Source organism: Microcaecilia unicolor, chromosome 5, assembly GCF_901765095.1.
Source record: "Microcaecilia unicolor chromosome 5, aMicUni1.1, whole genome shotgun sequence".
NCBI lineage: Eukaryota > Metazoa > Chordata > Amphibia > Gymnophiona > Siphonopidae > Microcaecilia > Microcaecilia unicolor.
This window is the reverse complement of record NC_044035.1, coordinates 113,718,458-113,739,037: the sequence shown is the minus strand read 5'-3', so window position 1 is coordinate 113,739,037 and position 20,580 is coordinate 113,718,458. Positions and strand designations below refer to the sequence as shown.

The window sequence follows — 20,580 nt, the reverse complement described above, 5'->3', positions numbered from 1 at the left end:
CTCTAGCTCCAATGGGAGAGAAGCTGCCAAAGTGAACATGGAATGAAGCTCCATAGTATGCGCTTGTGGAGAGGTAGCAGGACTGAAGTCCAAAGAAAGGCAATGAAACCCCATATTTGAATTTCCGAGTGGATCCATGGTACTAGTGTCCCAGCTAGTGGGCGCCGAAGGATAGCTCGTAGAAATCTACTCCTATAAGCGTTAGACCAACTCCTCTGGAGGGAGGAGGAAGTAGAGCCCAGGAAAACCAGGAGAGTTCTGAAACTGGTGAATGGAGGCTATGTGAGGGAGTGGGCCACAGAAGTACCTCCGTACCCCTCACAAGAACCTCACTGAAGAGCTGATAGACAAGGACTAGTACAGACCTCCTAGAGAGATTCGTAGCACATAAACTAAAAAAGGAAAAAGCAATTCTCCCCCTCCGAAGGTAGTGTAAAGACATTCACCATGTCCCTTAAGCGAAAGAAAGGCTCCTCAATGGAAGCAACATTCGTGCCCATGGAGGGAGGGTTGGTTCAGAACCCACCATGGGTAGGCTGAGACCGATTCCTCCTCGCCCGAGAAGCAGGACCCTGAAAGTGATATTGAGGATAGGGCTCCAGAATCAATTTGCATTAAAACTGCTTGCAACAGACGTCGATTGACACAGGCGACAGTCAACCAACCACAATGCCACGTGCAACACCAGCGGCGGAGGCCACACCACAGGTTGAGGGACCATGAGGGGCCAATAGAAAAGGCACGGCAGGCACAAGCACCCTCATCGCCAATGTGGATCAAGGCTCTCAAGAGGTGTGTTGGGCGCAAGCACAGCCAACACCGATGCTCCAGAAAAGAGAGCAGAGCAAATGTAAACGACATGCAAAATGCAAGCACCTTCGACATCGATGTCCAGTGATCGAGGTTCATATGTCTAGAGGCATGTCGGGCGCAAGCACAGTTGACACTAATGCTCTAGAAGAGAGCGGAGCCGATACAAATTGTGTAGCAGGCTCAAGCACCTTTGATGCTCTGGGATCGAGGCTTGGATGTCAAGAGGCATGGCATGGCGCAAGCACCTTCTATGTCGATGCCTCTTGAAAAAAGCGAAACAGTTTGGAGCCACAATGTACAAACAAACTGCTGAAGCAGCGACTATACAAGCTTAGTGGAGAAGAATGGTTGGCGCAAGCACCTTTGATGGCAATGCACTCCAAAGGTGGCCAGGCTTCAAGAAGCAGGGTCCTGGTGCTTCAAGACTCCTGTAGAGGTAATTAGAAGGTCTCCTGGTATCAAGACACTTCACCAATGTGGCAGTGCCTCGGAGGCACTGAAGGAAACACCGATCCTCGAAGCTCATATGGCCAAAGATCAATCCTCGACGCCGACACCAACAGCGGTACATAGTATCCGCATCAAATCCTGAGTACTGACAAGGAAGCCTCATGTTCCAAGCTGGTACCAAAACCTGTCTGGCCCAGTGACTCGCATAGCGACTGACACTGAGGCAGATGTCAATGCAACCGCCAACACCATAGACATCGATGCCAACAGTGGAGGAGTAGCCTAGTGGACAGAGCACCGGTCTTGCAATCCAGAGGTGGCCGGTTCAGATCCCACTGCTGCTCCTTGTGATCTTGGGCAAGTCACTTAACCCTCCATTGCCTCAGGTACAAACTTAGATTGTGAGCCCTCCTGGGAAAGAGAAATATCCAGTGTACTTGAATGTAACTCACCTTGAGCTACTACTGAAAAAGGTGTGAGCAAAATCTAAATAAACATCGATGTCGAGGCCTCGGACAGTAAGAGAGTTCCCTGTGAGCCACTCTGACTGAGTTCTGGCTTGAATTTGAAGGGGTATGTAGTCCTACCAAAAATGGCTCCCAATGGAAAAAAGGTGAGACTTGATGGTGCCAAAAGAGAATGAAGCACCAGAGCTCAGGCTTAAATACGGCCTATGAAGCCATGGTAAAAGAGAGAAAAGTAAAGAAAAACATAAACAGAGATAAAAAGAACCTGCACACAAGTGAAGAAAATCAAAAAGGCACAAAAAGAAACTCTGTTAAGAACCAAACCACCAGCTGCGAGGACAGAAGTTAAAAAATGTGTCTTCTCCTCACCGCAGAAAAAAATAGACTGTTGGTCCCAAGTTTGCGCAGTGGGCAGGAAGGCACATGCAAAAGCATACTGGAGCGTGTCTTGGGCTCCAAAAAAGTTCTGTGAAAAGTTTGGGACAAGCTTGGCCTCAAAGAACTGCTGCACCAGCCACCTTCCCACCTAGAGACAAAACAAATTCTGACTGGCTACATGCTGCATCAGCATATAAAGTGAATACATCAAAAATGAACTTTGCCTTCCCTTGCTGGGTGGGGGGAGCGGTCTGGCACAAACAAAGAGGAAGACAGATTTCTAAGAGCATGGGACGCAGAATGAGCCAATGCCCAACCAATGTTTGAGACCAAGTACCTAGGGAGCTTTGGGGGGGGGGGGGGGGGGGGGACACATAGCCTTGTCTGCCTCCCCAATTCAAAAGGTGTCCCACTGCCCCAAAGGAAGATGTACATCTGTACTGCAACTTCAGAGTCTTCTTGCTACCCATCATCTGCCATAGTTCTATTGTTTTTCTGAAGTCAATTCAAAGATACACTGTTGCTATTATAAAGCCCCTCTACATTTCTTCTAATTAAAATGCAAATAATACAGCTGCAAATAAGCTTTCAGAATACTGTTTGCACTCAAAGGATCACATCAATAATATTGCAAAGTCAGAGAAGAGTGATCAGACCCATCCTCTGAATCTAATATAAATTATTAAATGGCGGATACAGACCTGGGCAACTTTGACTGAATTCTGGGTAGCGCCACCAGCATGATATTCTACTTTAAACTTTTTCACAAGTTCTTCAAACCTGCAAAAAACAAAACAGAATAGCAAGGTTGGAGTCAGATTTTGTATGTATTCAAAGGTGAGAGGGGTAATGCTACAGAAACACAAAGGAACAGAACCAGAGAATAAGATAATTAGAAAAATAAAATCACCAGACAACAGAGAAAAGAGAAATTATTTTATTTTCACTTTAGTAACTAAAGTACAGTATATCAGTTTTGAGACGTTACATCTGCAGTCTATATTTTGCACTACGCAAGTAAAAAAGTGAGGGGGACACTTTATGCAATTAATCATGCAAAAAAAAAATGTAATCGATGTGCTGCCCTATATATATATATATATATATATATATATATATACACACACACACACACGATAAAGTTATTTGTAAATCAAAACTGGAATGTCTATGCTCATTAGCTCTTCTACAAGGCGCTACCTACTACTACTACTACTATTTAGCATTTCTATAGCGCTACAAGGCATACGCAGCGCTGCACAAACATAGAAGAAAGACAGTCCCTGCTCAAAGAGCTTACAATCTAATAGACAAAAAATAAATAAAGTAAGCAAATAAAATCAATTAATGTGAACGGGAAGGAAGAGAGGAGGGTAGGTGGAGGCGAGTAGTTACAAGCGGTTACGAGTCAAAAGCAATGTTAAAGAGGTGGGCTTTCAGTCTAGATTTAAAGGTGGCCAAGGATGGGGCAAGATGTAGGGGGCTCAGGAAGTTTATTCCAGGCGTAGGGTGCAGCGAGACAGAAGGCGCGAAGTCTGGAGTTGGCAGTAGTGGAGAAGGGAACAGATAAGAAGGTTTTATCCATGGAGCGGAGTGCACGGGAAGGGGTGTAGAGAAGGACGAGTGTGGAGAGATACTGGGGAGCAGCAGAGTGAGTACATTTATAGGTTAGTAGAAGAAGTTTGAACAGGATGCGAAAACGGATAGGGAGCCAGTGAAGGGTCTTGAGGAGAGGGGTAGTATGAGTAAAGCGACCCTGGCGGAAGATGAGACGGGCAGCAGAGTTTTGAACCGACTGGAGAGGGGAGAGGTGACTAAGTGGGAGGCCAGCAAGAAGCAGATTGCAGTAGTCTAAACGAGAGGTGACAAGGGTGTGGATGAGGGTTTTGGTAGAGTGCTCGGAAAGTAAGGGGCGGATTTTACGGATGTTGTAAAGAAAGAAACGACAGGTCTTGGCAATCTGCTGGATATGAGCAGAGAAGGAGAGAGAAGAGTCAAAGTTGACCCCAAGGTTTCGAGCTGAGGAGACAGGGAGAATGAGAGAGCCATCAACAGAAATAGAAAACGGGGGAAGCGGGGAGGTGTACACATGTATAACAAATTAAAGGCTAAATTTGAGCATATGATAAATCACCTGTTCTTTTTATACAGAAGTTGTCAATATTCATTTGATTGGGGGAAAACATTCTGAAAATTTAATGGAACAGTACCAAACTGGATGCGGGTAAAAGATATCATGATCAAAAAGACAGACAGATCAGATTTGGGGTTCCAGAAAAATAAAGTCCTCAAAACAAGTTTAAATGCATTTCTATGCTTTAAAGTCTGTAAAAAGGCAATTTACAGGCAAAATATAGGTAGAAAGGAATGCCAGCTTCATTGTAAAAGAGTAACAAAAAGAGGAGTTGGAGAAAAAAAGGGGAGAAATGAAAGCGGCACAGCAAAAGCAAAGCAAGGTGCACCAACAATTCAACAGATCCCAACACACACCCAACCTATTATTTTTTTGCACAAGCATTCTTATAAGTCTTCATTAATTGTTTTTCTACCTCCCAAGGTTACTTTACATATAGTACACCATTTTTTAAGATTAGCTTGCATTACTAAAACTGCAACCAAACAATACTTGAAAAGCATTCGAACAAATTAGCCAGACAATACTTGAAAAGCATTCGAACAAATTAGGCACATTACAACAAGGATCATTAGCACGCCTAGAAGATCTTGGCACTAGAGTCCCAAGCCAGCTCCAGAGAATCCAGATTCCACAGTCATTCCTCTGTTTGAGGTTTTTTTTTTTTTGGTTACATTTGTACCCCGCGCTTTCCCACTCATTGCAGGCTCAATGCGGCTTACATGGGGCAATGGAGGGTAAAGTGACTTGCCCAGAGTCACAAGGAGCTGCCTGTGCCTGAAGTGGGAATCGAACTCAGTTCCTCAGTTCCCCAGGACCAAAGTCCACCACCCTAACCACTAGGCCACTCCTCCAGCTATCTTCCTAACATGGTCAGCTGATCAAGAATTCCTTTAGAACTATCATCATGTACGCACAACCAAACACACACCCCTTCTTGCTGGCCAAAAGGAAGTTCTATACAGCCATAGTGTGCATTGCAATCGTTTCAGTAGTTACATTTACTAAATCACAAAGTTTCATTACAGGTGTGTTCTAATAGGCTAGACAGGGGTTAATTCCATTAGTGGAGAGCATGATAGAAAAGATATGCTCAGTGGCAGTAATTTATTTATAACAGCTTTTATCAACTATCTCCAAATCTAGGTGCTATACAAAAGTCTGACAATTAAAACATTACATAAAAATATATACACAAAATCATAAAACAGCGTAGCACAACATCATGGCTGTACCAGACGTAACAGTGAAAATATCCAGGAACCCATCTTTAAGAAAAGACTTGTGGGGGAAGGGGACGTTGCTATAAAAAATAAGCAATGGGCTCAGGTGTAAACTCGGAGGCAATAAATCCACAATTTTGAGCATGCTAATCTCTATATTTTTCTAATCAAATATGCCTGAAAGAGGTAATATCAAGCAGGTATTTGTCTGCAGACCTCACGGCTCATGTTGATGTATACAGTTTTAAGGTAGCAGCAATATATAATAGGGAGTCAGCATGTGAAGAGTGTCAAAAAAACAAAGTCAATTTTAAAATCTGTTATAAAATGCAGAGCCAGTGCAAATATATTAACACTGATGTCTTATGACCTTGCTAGCGTAGCCTTAGACTCCGCCATAACCTTGCGACCACCACCGAGCAAAATGAAGAGAGAGTCCGACCGCCGAAACTATTCTGTCAGCTGGACATACAGTACTGCTGCAACACTCGGACATCCAGTTTAAGCAAGGAACGCTGCTACTCCGTCCCAATGGAAAAACCCAAGGACAGCAAAACTATGGCCTGATTAAGATGAAAAAATGTCAAAACCTTCGGCAGAAAAGAAAGTACAGGCCATAAGATCACACAATCTGCCAGAAACTCCAAAAAGGAAGATCTGCAAGCAGCTTGTAACTCTGGCACACGTCTCGCTGATGAAATGGCTACCAAGAAACCAAGTTCAAGGTAAGATCTTTAATGGAGACAGAAGCCACCAGCTCAAAAAGATGATGAACAAGCAATGAAAAGACCAAATTAAGATCCCAAGATGGAAACTGAGACCGCCTAGGAGGACCCAAGAGAGTAACCTCTCTCAGAAAATGGAGAACATCCAGATGACTGGCCAAAGACTTGCCCTTGATCCATCCCCGGTAACAGGACAATGCAGCAATCTGAACCTTAAGGGATGCCAAGGCTAGCCCCTTATGGAAGTCATCCTTTAAAAGTCCAAAACTTGTGGAATTGAAGCATGCAAAGACGAGATCTCCTGATCCTCACACCAGACTTCAAAAATCTGCCAGATACGAACATACGCTAAAGATGTAGACCACCGGAACTTTGCCCTGTGGCCTATGAATCACGTAAGCTGACTGAAGTGGAGAGCAGGTATACTGAATGTGAGAGAGAATGTCTAGCTGCTGTTTGGGCAGTTCAGACATTCCAGCATCTCTGTGGATAGGCCCAAATCTCTATTTGCTCAGGTCACACTCCTCTCAAGTATATAATTTCAGGTGCCCTTACTGGCTCACACATTTCAAACACAAGACTAGCACAATGGAGTCTAGTTTTAATGAACAAAAGGGTTCAATTCGAAATCCAGAAAAGTCCAAGCCTTTTAAGCCCATGCACTAATCGAAACAAGGTCTTATCCACTCTTGTCCTTACCAAGAGAGTCAGCCATCTCCTCTGCAATGTCCCTCAGCACCCCCTTTAGAGGAGGCTAAGCCTTTAATTCCACCTAGAAACATTTGGTTTACCGATGGGTCCTCATTTTGGGACAAAGGTATATGATATACTCAGTACGCAGCCCTCAGCATAGACCAAGAAGTTCTAAAAGGTAAATCTGATAGTCATTCCTCAGCTCAGAATGCAAAAGTATTAGCTGTCCAGGCTGTATTAATTCACACATGTCCTCATATAGATACTAACATATCTCATAAGTGCCTCCTAACGCATCCTTTATGCAACAGTGATTATGTAGTACAAGCCTGCTCAGGATGGCTGAGTCAGTGATCTAGTAATGGTTTCTGCACTGCTGATGGCAAGCCCTTGCAGCAAGGACAATTGTGAAAATGGATTGGGAATTGGTTACAGTGTGATCCAGGTAAATTAATGATACGTCATGTTAAATCACACCAGGACCCCCATCATTCCCTTGAAGCTTCTTTTAACCATCAGGTAGACTTGTTAGCTTCTCAGATTTCTGCTGTTACCCAATCTGGTAGAGATACTTCTGAGCATATCCCAGATCAAATATTTAGACAAGAGCTGATTTGTTTAGCCCACTCCTATCTGCATGAGGGAGTAGAGGGAACCCTTAGTCGCCTTAAAGCTATGGCATTAAGGCCAGGAATGAGAAAGGAAGTGGAGGATTAGGTAGGCGGATGCCTACAATGTGCACAAGTTAAAGCAGGTCAGACCAAGCCAATACCACTTTTACATCAGAGAAGGGTAGGACCCTGGTACCGGTTACAAATTGATTTCATAGACAATTTACCAGTGACCAGAGTGGGATAAAAATACCTTCTAGTTATTGTTGATGCTTTTAGTGGCTGGGAGGAAGCATTTCCTAGTAAAAATCATATTGCACAGACCGCTGCTAATAAACTGTTCTCTGAGGTAATTTGCAGGTTTGGCACTCCTCAAATGCCTCGGATCGTGGACCAGCATTTGTGGGTGAGATTTTCACAGTCCTATTACAAGCCCTAAATATAAAACACAAGCTTCATGTTCCATATCACCCAAAGAGTTCTGGGCAGGTAGAGAGAATGAACAGGACCATAAAAGAGGCCCTCAGAAAAGTTGTAAATTCAACAGGTAAAGATTGGGCTCAGAAACTGCCTTTGATATTAGCATCCATATGCAGTACATCCCGCCTGAATTCACATGTAACCCCTTATCAGATACTATTTGGACACACCATGCCACTCCTAATTTCTAGTGACTATATCAATCAGGTTCCAAATGATGACGAGACAGACCCTACTTTTGTTCACTATGAGGCATATCTCAGTTAAAGAAATACACCTGATTCTTCTTCCAAATAACCTCTAAGTATCTCCAGCGCACATGTGTGCTTCTATTGTGACTGTAGATTGTTGAAGATTTAAAAATGTCTCTCCGTAATAAGTAACTCCCACTTGAGCTGAAACTGAATATTGTGCTTTAATTTGAATTAACAAGATATGCTTATCTTTGTAGAAGAAACTAAAGCCTATCTATATCCAGCTTGCATGCCATGGTCTAAGATCCCAGGAGGAAACTGTGAAGGAGGGAATATCCCACCAGAAACATGGAGCAATGTGACCTTTTAAATTAATGTGAAAGTGTCTTTTTCTTTCTTTTTCAGAGTTCAAGCTTTAAATTTAGGATTTTTATGGGGCTAGGGATTGATACATACATGGCTATCTCAGATACATTTTAAAATAAACAGATCTGTGCCTTTTCTACTTATGAGATAGTAGTACCATGTATAATTTTTGCTTATTTTGCGCATAAGTACTTCTCAATGAAGGAAACGGCTTTGGTAACCCAAATTGGATGCCACACATGCTGCTTTTGTGTTTACTTGCAGGTTAAGCCCAATCCTGAATCCAGAATGGACCGATCGGATACATAAGGTCTACTAGAGCTCTTTTGTTTGTTTGTCATGTGGCCTCCATTTTTATGTGTTTGTTTTATCGTACAGTATACCAAAAGAGTTGCAACACAACAGACATTCCTAGACCCTCCCCACTAACAGCCCTTCCATTAGTTCAAATTATGCCATGTCCTTTTCCAAAACATATTCACTATTATTCAAGCTATGGTATAAACACTCACCCAGCTAAGGCTGGTCTTACCATTCTCTATTACGTTCTACAGATTGCTATCTAATGTCATGTATTCATATGTGTATATTTAAAGTTATGAACAAAAGGTTTCTCTTTATATGACCTACCAGATACAATCAGTATAGGGAATGTATCTGACCTTTTAGTTTATTCTGTATCACAACCAGTGCATACACAATGTCTCTCTCTGGAATGAAATATTGGTTGTGTGCAAAGCACAATTAATATATCTCTTCTAAATTCTTTATAAACAACACTAAACACATGAGTATTGTCTATTAATTTACTACATTGAATACAGTAGATGACTATAGTAACCTTTTACTACACTCACTACCCATACATGGTTTCTCTCTGAAAGATATCTCATGGTACCACACCATGATCCTGTTTTTGCTTATTCGGTCAATGATCAATTAGATATTTTACAGGATTTATGTATTCCCGTAGATAGGAATAATTAATTTTGTGTGTGATAGTAACCTAGGAAGTTATTATGATAATTGCATACCTATGCCTTTCATATTTCCAATGATAACAGTCGTATAGTAGTTCCATAGTCCCATTCTTGTTTATGTATTAGAAGTATCTGTTCTTTTATTATTGCTATTAATACATCAGTTAGCTTCTGAAATAGAGAATATAGGGAAACATTCACAGTGGGATATTTTCCTTGGAAAGTCAAAATACTGGGAATAATGTACTGAATAGATTGTTCCATCCCATTGTGGTGGTATTGATTGGTCAGTTGCTCACTCTCATGCTAATGATTTGGCTAGCATGCTGGGTAAGATATCATGTGGCATCAACTTGGGAGCAACCTATGTCCCTGAGTGGTGGCAAAAAGGAGATGGTCTCTGGGGGTGGAGCAAGATGACACTGATGTAATTAAAGGTACATATAAATGTAATTGCAAGCCTATTTTAAACCAGGGCAACGTCAGACTCTGCCGCCTGACTGGATAGAAGCCTAATGGAACAGATGTCAGTTGACAACAGAAAACTTAACCTAGCAACCTAAACGAAAGACATGAGCAGAAGCAAACAAATTAATAATGATGAGTTATTTGCTTATAATAGTCACAATTCCTATTAACTGACATGTTCCAAGGTTCAATATCCACTTATCAAAGATTCACTTCTCCCAATACACACCCATGTAAATAGTCCAATATCTTTGCTATTGTTTTATTTGAATTATGCTTCTGTATTAGGTTAGTATTAAAAAAATGTAGCTTTTTATAGTTAGTTGTGATTCTCCGTTCCAATATTGTGTTAATATTGTCTCTAAGAATCAAGAGAGGGAATGTGTAGCATGATATAAGTTTGTCAGAATTATTGAAATATGTAGCATGATAGTTTATTTTGCTGGATCAGATACCAATATAAATATACAGCTTTAAAGCCTTATTGAGACAGAAGCAGATCAACTGGTCTGTCTTTCCCCCTCCCCCTGGAAAACTACTGAGACCCTTAACAAAAGACTATTCAGAAACAAGTAAGTTAAAACTGCTTCAAAGAAATCCCAAGTTCCTCTCCCCCTCCCACCTGAAAGATTGATCAAAAGATCCTGGCTGAGTGAATATCAACACAACAAAAGATCAAAGACACTAGAAGACACAGAGTCTGGAGATGTGTGAAACCTCCACCTATTAAAGACAAAAGACTCAACAGGAAGCCAAATCCAGACCTAGGATTTGCTACAATAAACCATTTGTCAGCAGACCATGATTCTTTGCAATTACCCAGGATTCAGTACAACCAGGACCATGATTCTTTGCAAATCACTCAAGACGGAGTACTCCTAGAGACATGATAAAAGAGCTGCTCCCCTCTTAGAGGTAGATGCACTAAACGTTTTTCATCGTTAAATGAGCCCTCAGGGAAGAATTTCCTATCCTTTCCATGCACTTAAGCCTATTTTCCGACGACAGTAGCAGCTAACGAAAACGGAATGGAGATGAGCAATTAGTGTGAAAACCCCATTGAAACGACATGCACTAACCTTTTCCGATTGCTTTTACGCAGAAAAAAGGCAGGAAAACTAACGAGAGGTCTGGACCTCTCGTTAGGACAGCTCTGTGCCAGGAAAAATCATTAAGTGAAAAAACAAACAAACTTTGAGCCAATCCCAGCGCATTAGCAGAGCTAAAAGCGCTGTGATTGGCTCAAAGGACGTCAGAAAACACATAAAAAAATAAAAATAAAAAAAGGATCGGGAGGGGGCAAGGGCGCTCATCAGGAGCATCCTGTACGGACGGCCTTGCCCCCCGCTGCTCCCCACTTTCCGCCGCTCCCCCCACCCCGAAAAAGCAAACTTCTAGAAGCCCCTGCCCCCTCCCTTCCTCACTACTCTCTCACCTCAGCTCCGCCTCCCGACATCCTCCGTCTGTGCCCCGCCCCCTTTTGGGGTCGTCGCCGCCATTCCCCTCCTCCATCGGGCCCCCCTTCCTCTTACCGGGCCCGTGCAGCGCCTCTCTCCTCTGTCCGAAGGCGCTGCACGGGCAAGAAGAAAGCTGAATCAGCTGATGCCTGCCTTCGCCTAGCTTCGATAGAGCGTCTTTCTCCTCCTGGGCCCGCCCCTGTCTGACGTCAGTAACCTACGTAGGTTACTGACGTCAGACAGGGGCGGGCGCAGCAGGAGAAAGACGCGCCATCGCGAAGGCAGGCATCAGCTGATTCAGCTTTCTTCTTGCCCGTGCAGCGCCTTCGGACAGAGGAGAGAGGCGCTGCACAGGCCCGGTAAGAGGAAGGGGGGCCCGATGGAGGAGGGGAATGGCGGCGACGACCCCAAAAGGGGGCGGGGCACAGACGGAGGATGTCGGGAGGCGGAGCTGAGGTGAGAGAGTAGTGAGGAAGGGAGGGGGGCAGGGGCTTCTAGAAGTTTGCTTTTTCGGGGTGGGGGGAGCGGCGGAAAGTGGGGAGCAGCGGGGGGCAAGGCCGGATCGTGCCTTCTTGCAGTTTGACTTGGGCAGTGAATTTAGGAAGACCCCCTTCTCTCCAGAACCCAAAGCAGGTATTTCCTCCTCTAAAATGTTTAAATTGTCTGTTTTGTGCTTCTGTGGGACTGGGGTGCGAGGATCTCAGAACTGCTTTTAACAATGCTGCCACTGTGTGAACGGAGAAGCCTCGGGATTTTGAAGCCGCTGTTTTGCTGCTTGCGATGAATCTGTTTGTTTAGAGAATGGAAGACTGGGCTTTTTTTATGTGTTTTCTGACGTCCTTTGGATTTGGGAGCCATGTGCTTGTGATTTGACTGTGTTTTGACTGTTTGTGGCATGCGCAGAGCAGCTAACATAACGCTTGGCTGCTCTGCGCATGATTTGGGGGCCGATTAACGATGTGTATTGTGATTCTTTGATACATTGTACGTTTCAATACCGATCTCAGCATGTGTGACTTTTTTTTTGGTGCATGTTTCGTTATTTTAAAATCGTTAGGGACTTTAACGATTTAGATTTTTTTACGTTTGGTTGCTGCATCTGCCTCTTAGTCAGACAGACTCTCCTCTTCTGCTGCTCTCCTCTTCCCCCTCCCCCTCCGCTGACTGCTGTAAGAATTCCTGGGCTCCTATTACTACATGTTGCTCATCACTCAGCTGGACAACAAAGACTTGTAAGTTAATTTATGATTCAAACCTGTTATCTTGTTTAAGCAAATTTCTCCTGGACCAAGATCCTTTTAAAACTACCTCGTGCTTGTAACTATTACATTACCTGTATTGTAAATAAACTCTTTTTAAAGTTAAATATATGGTCTTTTGCACATGTTCTTAAATCTTGCAGTGCAGGTTAATTTAATTCAACAGAGATAATATTTAATTCCCCTTTATTCTTGCAATTGTAAATCGTATTACCTTATAGGTAATTGGTGGAGAATAAAATATAGAATCAATAAATATAATTTTCCCGTATTTATTAAATACAGCACATGCTGTGACCACATGCTTTGAGTAATTCCCCCTAACTGTAACATTAATTGTAACACTGGCAAGACCGTAACATTGTATCACTCACCTCCGCTGAATATCTGCACTTTCTTAGCCTAGCCCTTTCAACAGCCAAGCTGTGAGGCAAAAATGAGGGTTCAGCATGAGCACCGGCCCCCTAAGACAGCAGACCCACGGTCTCTGGAATGCGCAGCTTGTGAGCTAATTAAAATAGACTATGTAGATCCGTATACCAGGGACGTCTTGGCCAATCCAGAGCCACTAGAATTACGAGGCATGTATGTTCTATTCTCTGAATCACATGACCCAACAGAGGCCAGGGTGGAAACACAGAGGAGGTCCGTAGACCACAGGCAAAGAAGTGTGTCGAGGCCCTCTGAATACTGCTCCTTTTTGGGACTGAAAAAGCACAACACTTTGGTATTCCATTGAGTCACCATCGAATCCATCACTGGAGAGCTTCAACGGTGGACTATGGCATTGAACGTCTTGGAACAGAGGGACCATTCCACCGGATCTAGTGTCTTGTCGGCTGAGGTAATCCACCTGCACATTGAGCACTCCGGCCACATGTGACACCAGCAGATCTTCCAGATGACTTCCTGCCCACTTCAGGAGGGCTACAGTCTCTTGCAGCAGCTTGAGGCTTCTTGACCTCCCCCCGACGATTGGCATACGTCACTGCTGTGGCATTGTCCGACAGCACTCATGTTGCTTTGCCCTACAAAAGATTACCTAACTGTAGCAACGCTAGGCGAATCACTTGGGTCTCAAACAGATTGGAGAGACTCGCTTCCTCCACAGAATAGTGGCCTTGCCCTATCTGCCCCATCCGGTGGACTCCCCAGCTCCCGAGACTGGCATTTGTGGTCACCTCTATCCAACAATTTCACCCTTTTGGACAAATTCCTGCTCTTGAGCCACCATCGGAGATCCTGATATACCCCTGCTGGGAGCGGAAGTTGAACCCCCAAGGAATCCATCTGAGGCAACCACCAGGAAAGAAGAGACTGCTGCAGGCTCCGCATGTGACCTCTGACCTAGTGCACCGCCTCTATGCCCACTGCCATAGACCCTAGGACCTGAAGATAATCTCGAGCACAGGGCACTGTGCAACCAAGAACTGTCACTTGAGACTGCAACCTGGCGATACAAGTGCCGGAAGATACACCTTTCCCTTCAGTGTGTTGAACACAACTCCCAGGTATTCCAGTGCCTGAGTCGGAATTAAACGGCTTTTGAGCTAATTGATCACCCAACCTAAGGACTTCAAGAACCGTACTACATGTGCTGTTATCCAACAACCTTTCTGATACGACTTTGCCTGAATCAACCAGTCATCTAGATAAGGATGAACCAGAATGTCTTCCTTGCAAAGAGCTGCTGCTACCACCACCACCATAATCCCTTGGTAAATGTTCGAGGGGCCATTACCAACCTGAACGGCATAACACAAAATTGAAAGTGGCGACCAAGCACCGCAAAGTGAAGAAAACGCTGGTGTGCTTGCCGAATGGGAATATGTAAATAGGCCTCTGTCAAGTCCAGAGCTGTAAGAAATTCTCTGAGTGCAAAGCAACAATAACCAACCGCAAAGTCTCCATGCGGAAAGGCAAAAACGTAGTGCTCGATCGACGCATTTGAGATCTAAAAGGGGGGCAATAAGAACCCTCTTTCTCTAGAAATACAAAGTAAATGGAATATCTGCCTGAAGCAAGCTCAAGTTCTAGGACTGGACAGACTGCCCGCAAGCTGACTAATCTTTGTAAGGTTTCTCTGACCGCAAGCGCTTTTTCTCAAGAGTGATAAGGAGACTCCAAAAAGGCATCCAGAAGAGGGCAAACTCCAGAGTGTAACCCTTTCAAATAATCTTGATAACCCAACAGTCCAATGTGATTTGGGTGCACCTCCCCAAGAAATCCTTAACCTGGAATCTACTGGTACTGGAGGATAGACTCGTATACCTTTATTGTTCGGGACGACTTTGAGCTGGAGAGGCAAAACCACCCTCTCACTCCCTGCGTCACTTCCCAACTCCTGGTCTACTAATGAAAAAACATCCGAATTCCTATCCAACACTCTTTCCACCAAAAAAAAAATGCCCTCATCACTAGGGCTCCAGAAATGGCTGCCTGAACTGCCAAGGCCAAAACATCAAAACAATGCTTCAACAGTGTATCAATTCTACAGTTTTGTGGGTCCCTAAGGGCTGTTTCACCATTTACCGGGACAATACTTTTCTTCGTCACCGCTGACACCACTGCACCCACTATCGGAGGGGCTTAAGCCAATCCTTGTTCTGTTCCAGAATGGGATAAAGGCAAACCATGGAATGAGCTAATTGATGTGGGGTGTCCAGGATATCCCACTGCACCTGAACAATATCCCTTATATCCTGATGCATAGGAAAGGACCCACCAGACTTGTGAATGCCAAAGATCCACCTTGCGCTGCTCTGCAGCCTATTGAACCTTGTCAAAATTCAACGTGCTCGTCACTAATGAAATAAGCTCTTTTAAGTCCTCTTTGTGGAATATTCGTGCCACAGATGGGTCCTCTCCTAGAGGCACATCTCCCATCCCCGGGAACTCAGACTCATCACTTCCAAAGGCCTCTCAGTCAATACCCAGCTCGTCAAACTCTGATACACAAGTCTCTGCTTCCAGGTCCTCCCAGGAAATTCTGGACCTCTTTGCACATGGAAGAAGCCCCCTGTGTACTTCTGGCACCAGAGCAGAAGGAGAGGACTGTTGTAAAAGAAAGGCTCTATACATGGCCAATACGACTTCTGGAGGGAAAGCCTCTTCATGCACTCCTCCCTGAGCTCCCTTAAGGCTCCTCTGAAAATGAACACGATTGGTGCGAGAACCTCCCTGCAGCCTGAGCCGCATCAGACTCCTGATCCAAAATGGCGGACGTTCTCACCAAAAGCGGAGCTGAGGCGCTACCAACCGCTGTTTCTGTCCCTGCACTCATTACTGCAAGAGCCGCTGAACTTTTCACCCCCGCACCTCCCGACAATGCCAGCATCTATAGGTCTGCAGTGGTACAAACCCCCGTGATGGTAAGACCACGGTGCTTGCAGACCGTGCACTGCCACAATTTTTCTGCCATACCAGCACTCTGACCATACTCGAGCAGGAAACATCACAGAAGGAGCACAAACAAGAAAAGAAGTGACATAGCGTTGGTCCCCTTTATTTATTTATTTTAAACTCCGCTATTCTCCTTACAGCCTGAAAACTGCTGCCTTGAAAATAAATGTTTTTTTTTAAATATCCGTGACTGCTCCCTGCGGCACTGCAACACCCTTCCCTCGAAGGGGTGGAGGCCGTCATCGAGCTCCACAGACACCGGGAGCTGAGGGACAGAAGGGAGGAGGGACTCAGCCACCCAAGTTTACATCCCTGAGGCTCTAGCGAAACCCCTTGGGCCTCTGCCAGCCAAAAAGCTCAATGGTGCACAAAGAAATAAAGCTGCTCTATAAGAATATGTTTTCCCCAGAAAAGAGAAATAAGACAAGTATAGAATGAGACTGAAGGGCTCACCATGTCTTTCACCTGCTGGAGACTGAGAATACTGAAGCTTGAGAGGACAGCTGGGCTCTTACTGGCTCTCAAGTTTCAATGTTCTCAGTCTCCATCTGCTGGAAGGTGTGCACAACCCATCAGTCATGCTGGGCCAGTTTGGAGGGACGATAAGGAAACAAACACCGTTTGTTTGGTCTATCCTACCTGAAAAAAATTTGAGAACCACTTATGGAAAAAAAAAAAGATGAGAACCACTATGCTAGAGCATCAGGAGCATTTAAAGTACCTGAATGCAACTCACCTTGAGCTATTAAGGAGTCGCCAAAACCCTGCTATCTCTCTCTCTCTTAAATGTTAAAAAATATCACTACAGGCTGCTAGATCCCCTTCCTTCCCAAATGGTCCCCATGGCTGCCAGTCCCCTTCCCACACTATTTTTCATATTTTAAAATGCATAAAACTATCCCTTGCTTACAAAATAGTTACTAGCAAGGTATTCCTTACCACTCTTTTCCTACTGACCATAAGAAGAGTGTGCAAGTTAAGGGACCCCACTACTGTACTTCTTTGAACAGGAGGTAGGGGGAATTCCTAGGCAGCATTCTTACTACCAATGAGACAGGGGCAGGGAAACACCCTACCAGTAGCGGTGGGAGGGGGATTGTTTTGTGCATATTAAGCTGTGGCAGAAGGAAAAGGAGAACTGATCCTCAAAGGGAGTGAGCTACAGTAATATACATTTGCAGAATCAGGTTTGGGGGGGGGGGGGGGGTTATTGCCCGGATCATTATCAATCCACTCCTGCTGAAAGTTAAGCATCTAAATAATAAGCAAACTAACATTTCTGGAATATCAGCACAAAGAGTCAGTTTATCAAGTGGGGCTATATAATTTGTAAGTTGTAAGAATGAAAATATATCCTGCTCAGTAAACTGTCCTCCTTGCAGAGGGCAGGAAAAGATTTTAGCATACCCTCGCCTCATCAGTTAAAATTAGATATAAATAATGAATATCCTTTATTGCCATCATTTAAGTTGAGTATCCTTGTTCCCTTGAGTCGGCAAAAATGGCATGACCAAAGGCGAATACTTATGACAGTTACAAACCCATCTCCAGGTCCAATGCAATAGTTTAAATATAGGATATTGCTGCAGCACTTGAGCTAAATTCTTGGCAGAAGCATGTAAAAAATAACTTAAATGAATAGGATGGTGTAATGTAGTCTCTATGGGCATTACAGAGAATTGAGAGGTATTGCTAATGTTCCGTATGCCACAAGCCAAAGAAAAGAGCTTTATAGTCATTGCTAGTATTCTTTAAATGTAGCTAATTCGCGCCTACCTGTAAGGGGGAAAATTTATAGAATTACTTTTCATGTGCTTATTCTGGTCATGATTTGGTCTCTTCAATTCTTCTCCACGAGTGCATTTCTTCAGCATTTGTATTACATTTAGACTGTACATGTATCAATATTTGCCTGAATGGGATTCAGTATATCTGCTCCTCAATTTACTTAGCATTATGAGAGTAATGCTAACAAAACATGGAAAATTAAAAACCTTTAAATCTCAGCAATTGCATATTTAAAATCTTAATTTTTGTTTACTCCAAATGAAAACTAAATATGCTACATTCACAAAACACACAATCAAGTATTGCGACAGGTGCATTTCATATCCTCCAGTCCTCGTGCAAAAAATTATTAATTATTAATTTTTTTAAACAAAGTAAAAAAAAATATTCCTTAACCATTATTCCTGAAAAAGTGTTTTACAAGAACACACTTCTGTATAATATTAAACACATACAGCTCAAAAAGTGATAGACATAATTACATATTGAAATGTAGATCATGTAAATTAAACAGAAGCATTTATTACTACAGATAAGGACTTCTCAGACTGTACTGAGAAAGTACTTTGACCAATCAAAAAGAAAAAATATTGAATAATTCTGAACATCTATGTACTTATGAGCTCCAAATGTCGATATATGAAAGGGGGAAAGGTGAAGAGAACAGTATAAGCAAATTGCAAGATTCGTAGCTTTGAAATCTTTTACCACAAATGTTAAAGAGGTTAAAAAAATGCACTCAAATGTCAGTTTAATAAAAGCCAGAAGGACATTTTCTACATGTGTTTGTATTTAGAGATATAGAAACAAGATGGGGAAACATTTCAGTTGGTCAAAATTAAGGTTAAAATAGTTTTTCAGGAAAATGATTTAAACACATTTATTGAGGTGGTTTTTTGTGCTTCTCTCCTTCTTTACAGACAAGGCAGTCTGTTTTTATATCTGTATGCTCTAAAAGAATTATTTTTAACGTCTATTAAAAACAGAAGGCCCCTTGTAGTTCTAAGATTCAAGGTTTATTTTTTTTTTTAATTTAGAAAATCAAAAAAGTTTCTAAAGGTTCACTACAAATGTATGCCTTAAACTTCTGTTTCTAATATGCTCTTCAATTACATTCTTCCTACAATACCACCATATATCAATGAACAGTCATACCGGATACCCCTACGGCCATAGCTTCCTAATAGTCCTTTCAAAGGGGTCATGTGTGGCTACAAGTATTAGCACTAAGAACTCATGTGATTTCATGGTTTTGCTACCATCAGAGTGGATGTGCTGATAATTTTATAAAAAGGATTCTTAATTTTTGGCAAGGCTATGTCAAACATGTATTGCCCATAAAAAACCATCAGGCAAGTGGTGGCCCTCATATGTCATTTGCAACTTGGTAATTTTGAACAGGGATCTACCTTTATCCTTTACTTTATGCAAGTAACATATACCAATGCCAAATAGAATAATAATTTCCAGGCATGCACACATTTCCCAGTTTTGTGTGCTTATGCATAGACGCAAATCCACTCCTCCAACCAAACTGGGTAAGCACGTATTTAGAGGGTGTAGGTGTATGAATTTACCCACATAGACTTCTGAAAATTTACAAACCACCTCTGCATGTAGAAAGCTGTTTAATGCACAAAAATGTCTTAAACCTACACACATATATTGCCTTATGAACATCTTAATACCCTTGTGCATTTTTCACATCCTGTCTAAAAACTACAAATTGAAAATGCATTGGAGTAACAGCTTGTTTTGCTGTTCTACACAACACTTTACATTTTTAACATGAAAGAAAAATTATATTATGGAAAAAGTAATTAAGCATAAGAAACCAATTTGTTCTGCTGCTTACAGTAAAGGTCTTAACTCAATGCAATACTTGGTGGAAACCCCATTTGCAGCATTAACTGCCAATGATAGCACATTGAGTTGCGCATGTAAATTTGGGTGCACGCAGCTTAATTGAATAACAATCCAATCAGCACCAATGCCATTGGGTTACAAGCAATTATTGGCACTAATTGGCAACAGAATTTACACGTGCATCTTTTTAAGCATATTCTATAAGAATATGTATGTAAATTCTAATGTGCACACCCAAAAAGGGGGCATAGCCATGGGAGGAGCATGGGCTGATCAGGCGTTCCTACAATTCATGCATGTTATAAAATTAGGGGGATCCGGGCCTATTTTACGTGCAGAGATTTACACCAGCTTTTCACTGGTGTAAATGGTCATGCCTAAATGTAGTCGCAGTTCCCTGCGTTGTGCTATTCTATAAACCGAACGTTAAGCACAATAGAAAGCGCTATTTTTTTCAGTGCAGATTTTTTAGGTGCCATTTATAGAATGTAGTCTTAAGTGTCTACCACCTTTGCACAATGGAAGAAGCTGTACCAAAACCCATAATTACTGATCAAATTCAGTGCCTCCCAAGCTTTTATGAATGTGAACCTATTTTAATATTTAAAATCATGTGATCCCAGATAAAAGCATATAGCAGACCTCCACTACCTTGCCTTCCATCATCCATTTCCTCCTCTCCCTAAGCATAACGACAGCATCAGTAGTGTTGGTATCAGTAGCAGCTATCAGCACAAAACCTTATGTACCAGCATTCACTCAGAGTGTAGCACTCTGCATGGGTTTTCAGACTAACAGGAGGAGGTGGCAGATCCTTACTCATAGG

The 20,580-nt window shown here is 42.8% G+C and overlaps 1 protein-coding gene across 5 annotated transcripts in view; it reads right to left on the bottom strand.

Moving 5' to 3' along the window:
- ADK (adenosine kinase) overlaps window positions 1–20,580 on the bottom strand; it is a 656,244-nt gene that overhangs the window by 389,638 nt on the left and 246,026 nt on the right. For all 5 annotated transcript variants that reach the window (XM_030203209.1, XM_030203211.1, XM_030203212.1 and 2 more), the window contains one exon: window positions 2,810–2,888. In XM_030203209.1, coding sequence (XP_030059069.1) covers window positions 2,810–2,888 — 79 coding nt within the window. The remainder of the gene's footprint in view (window positions 1–2,809; window positions 2,889–20,580) is intronic.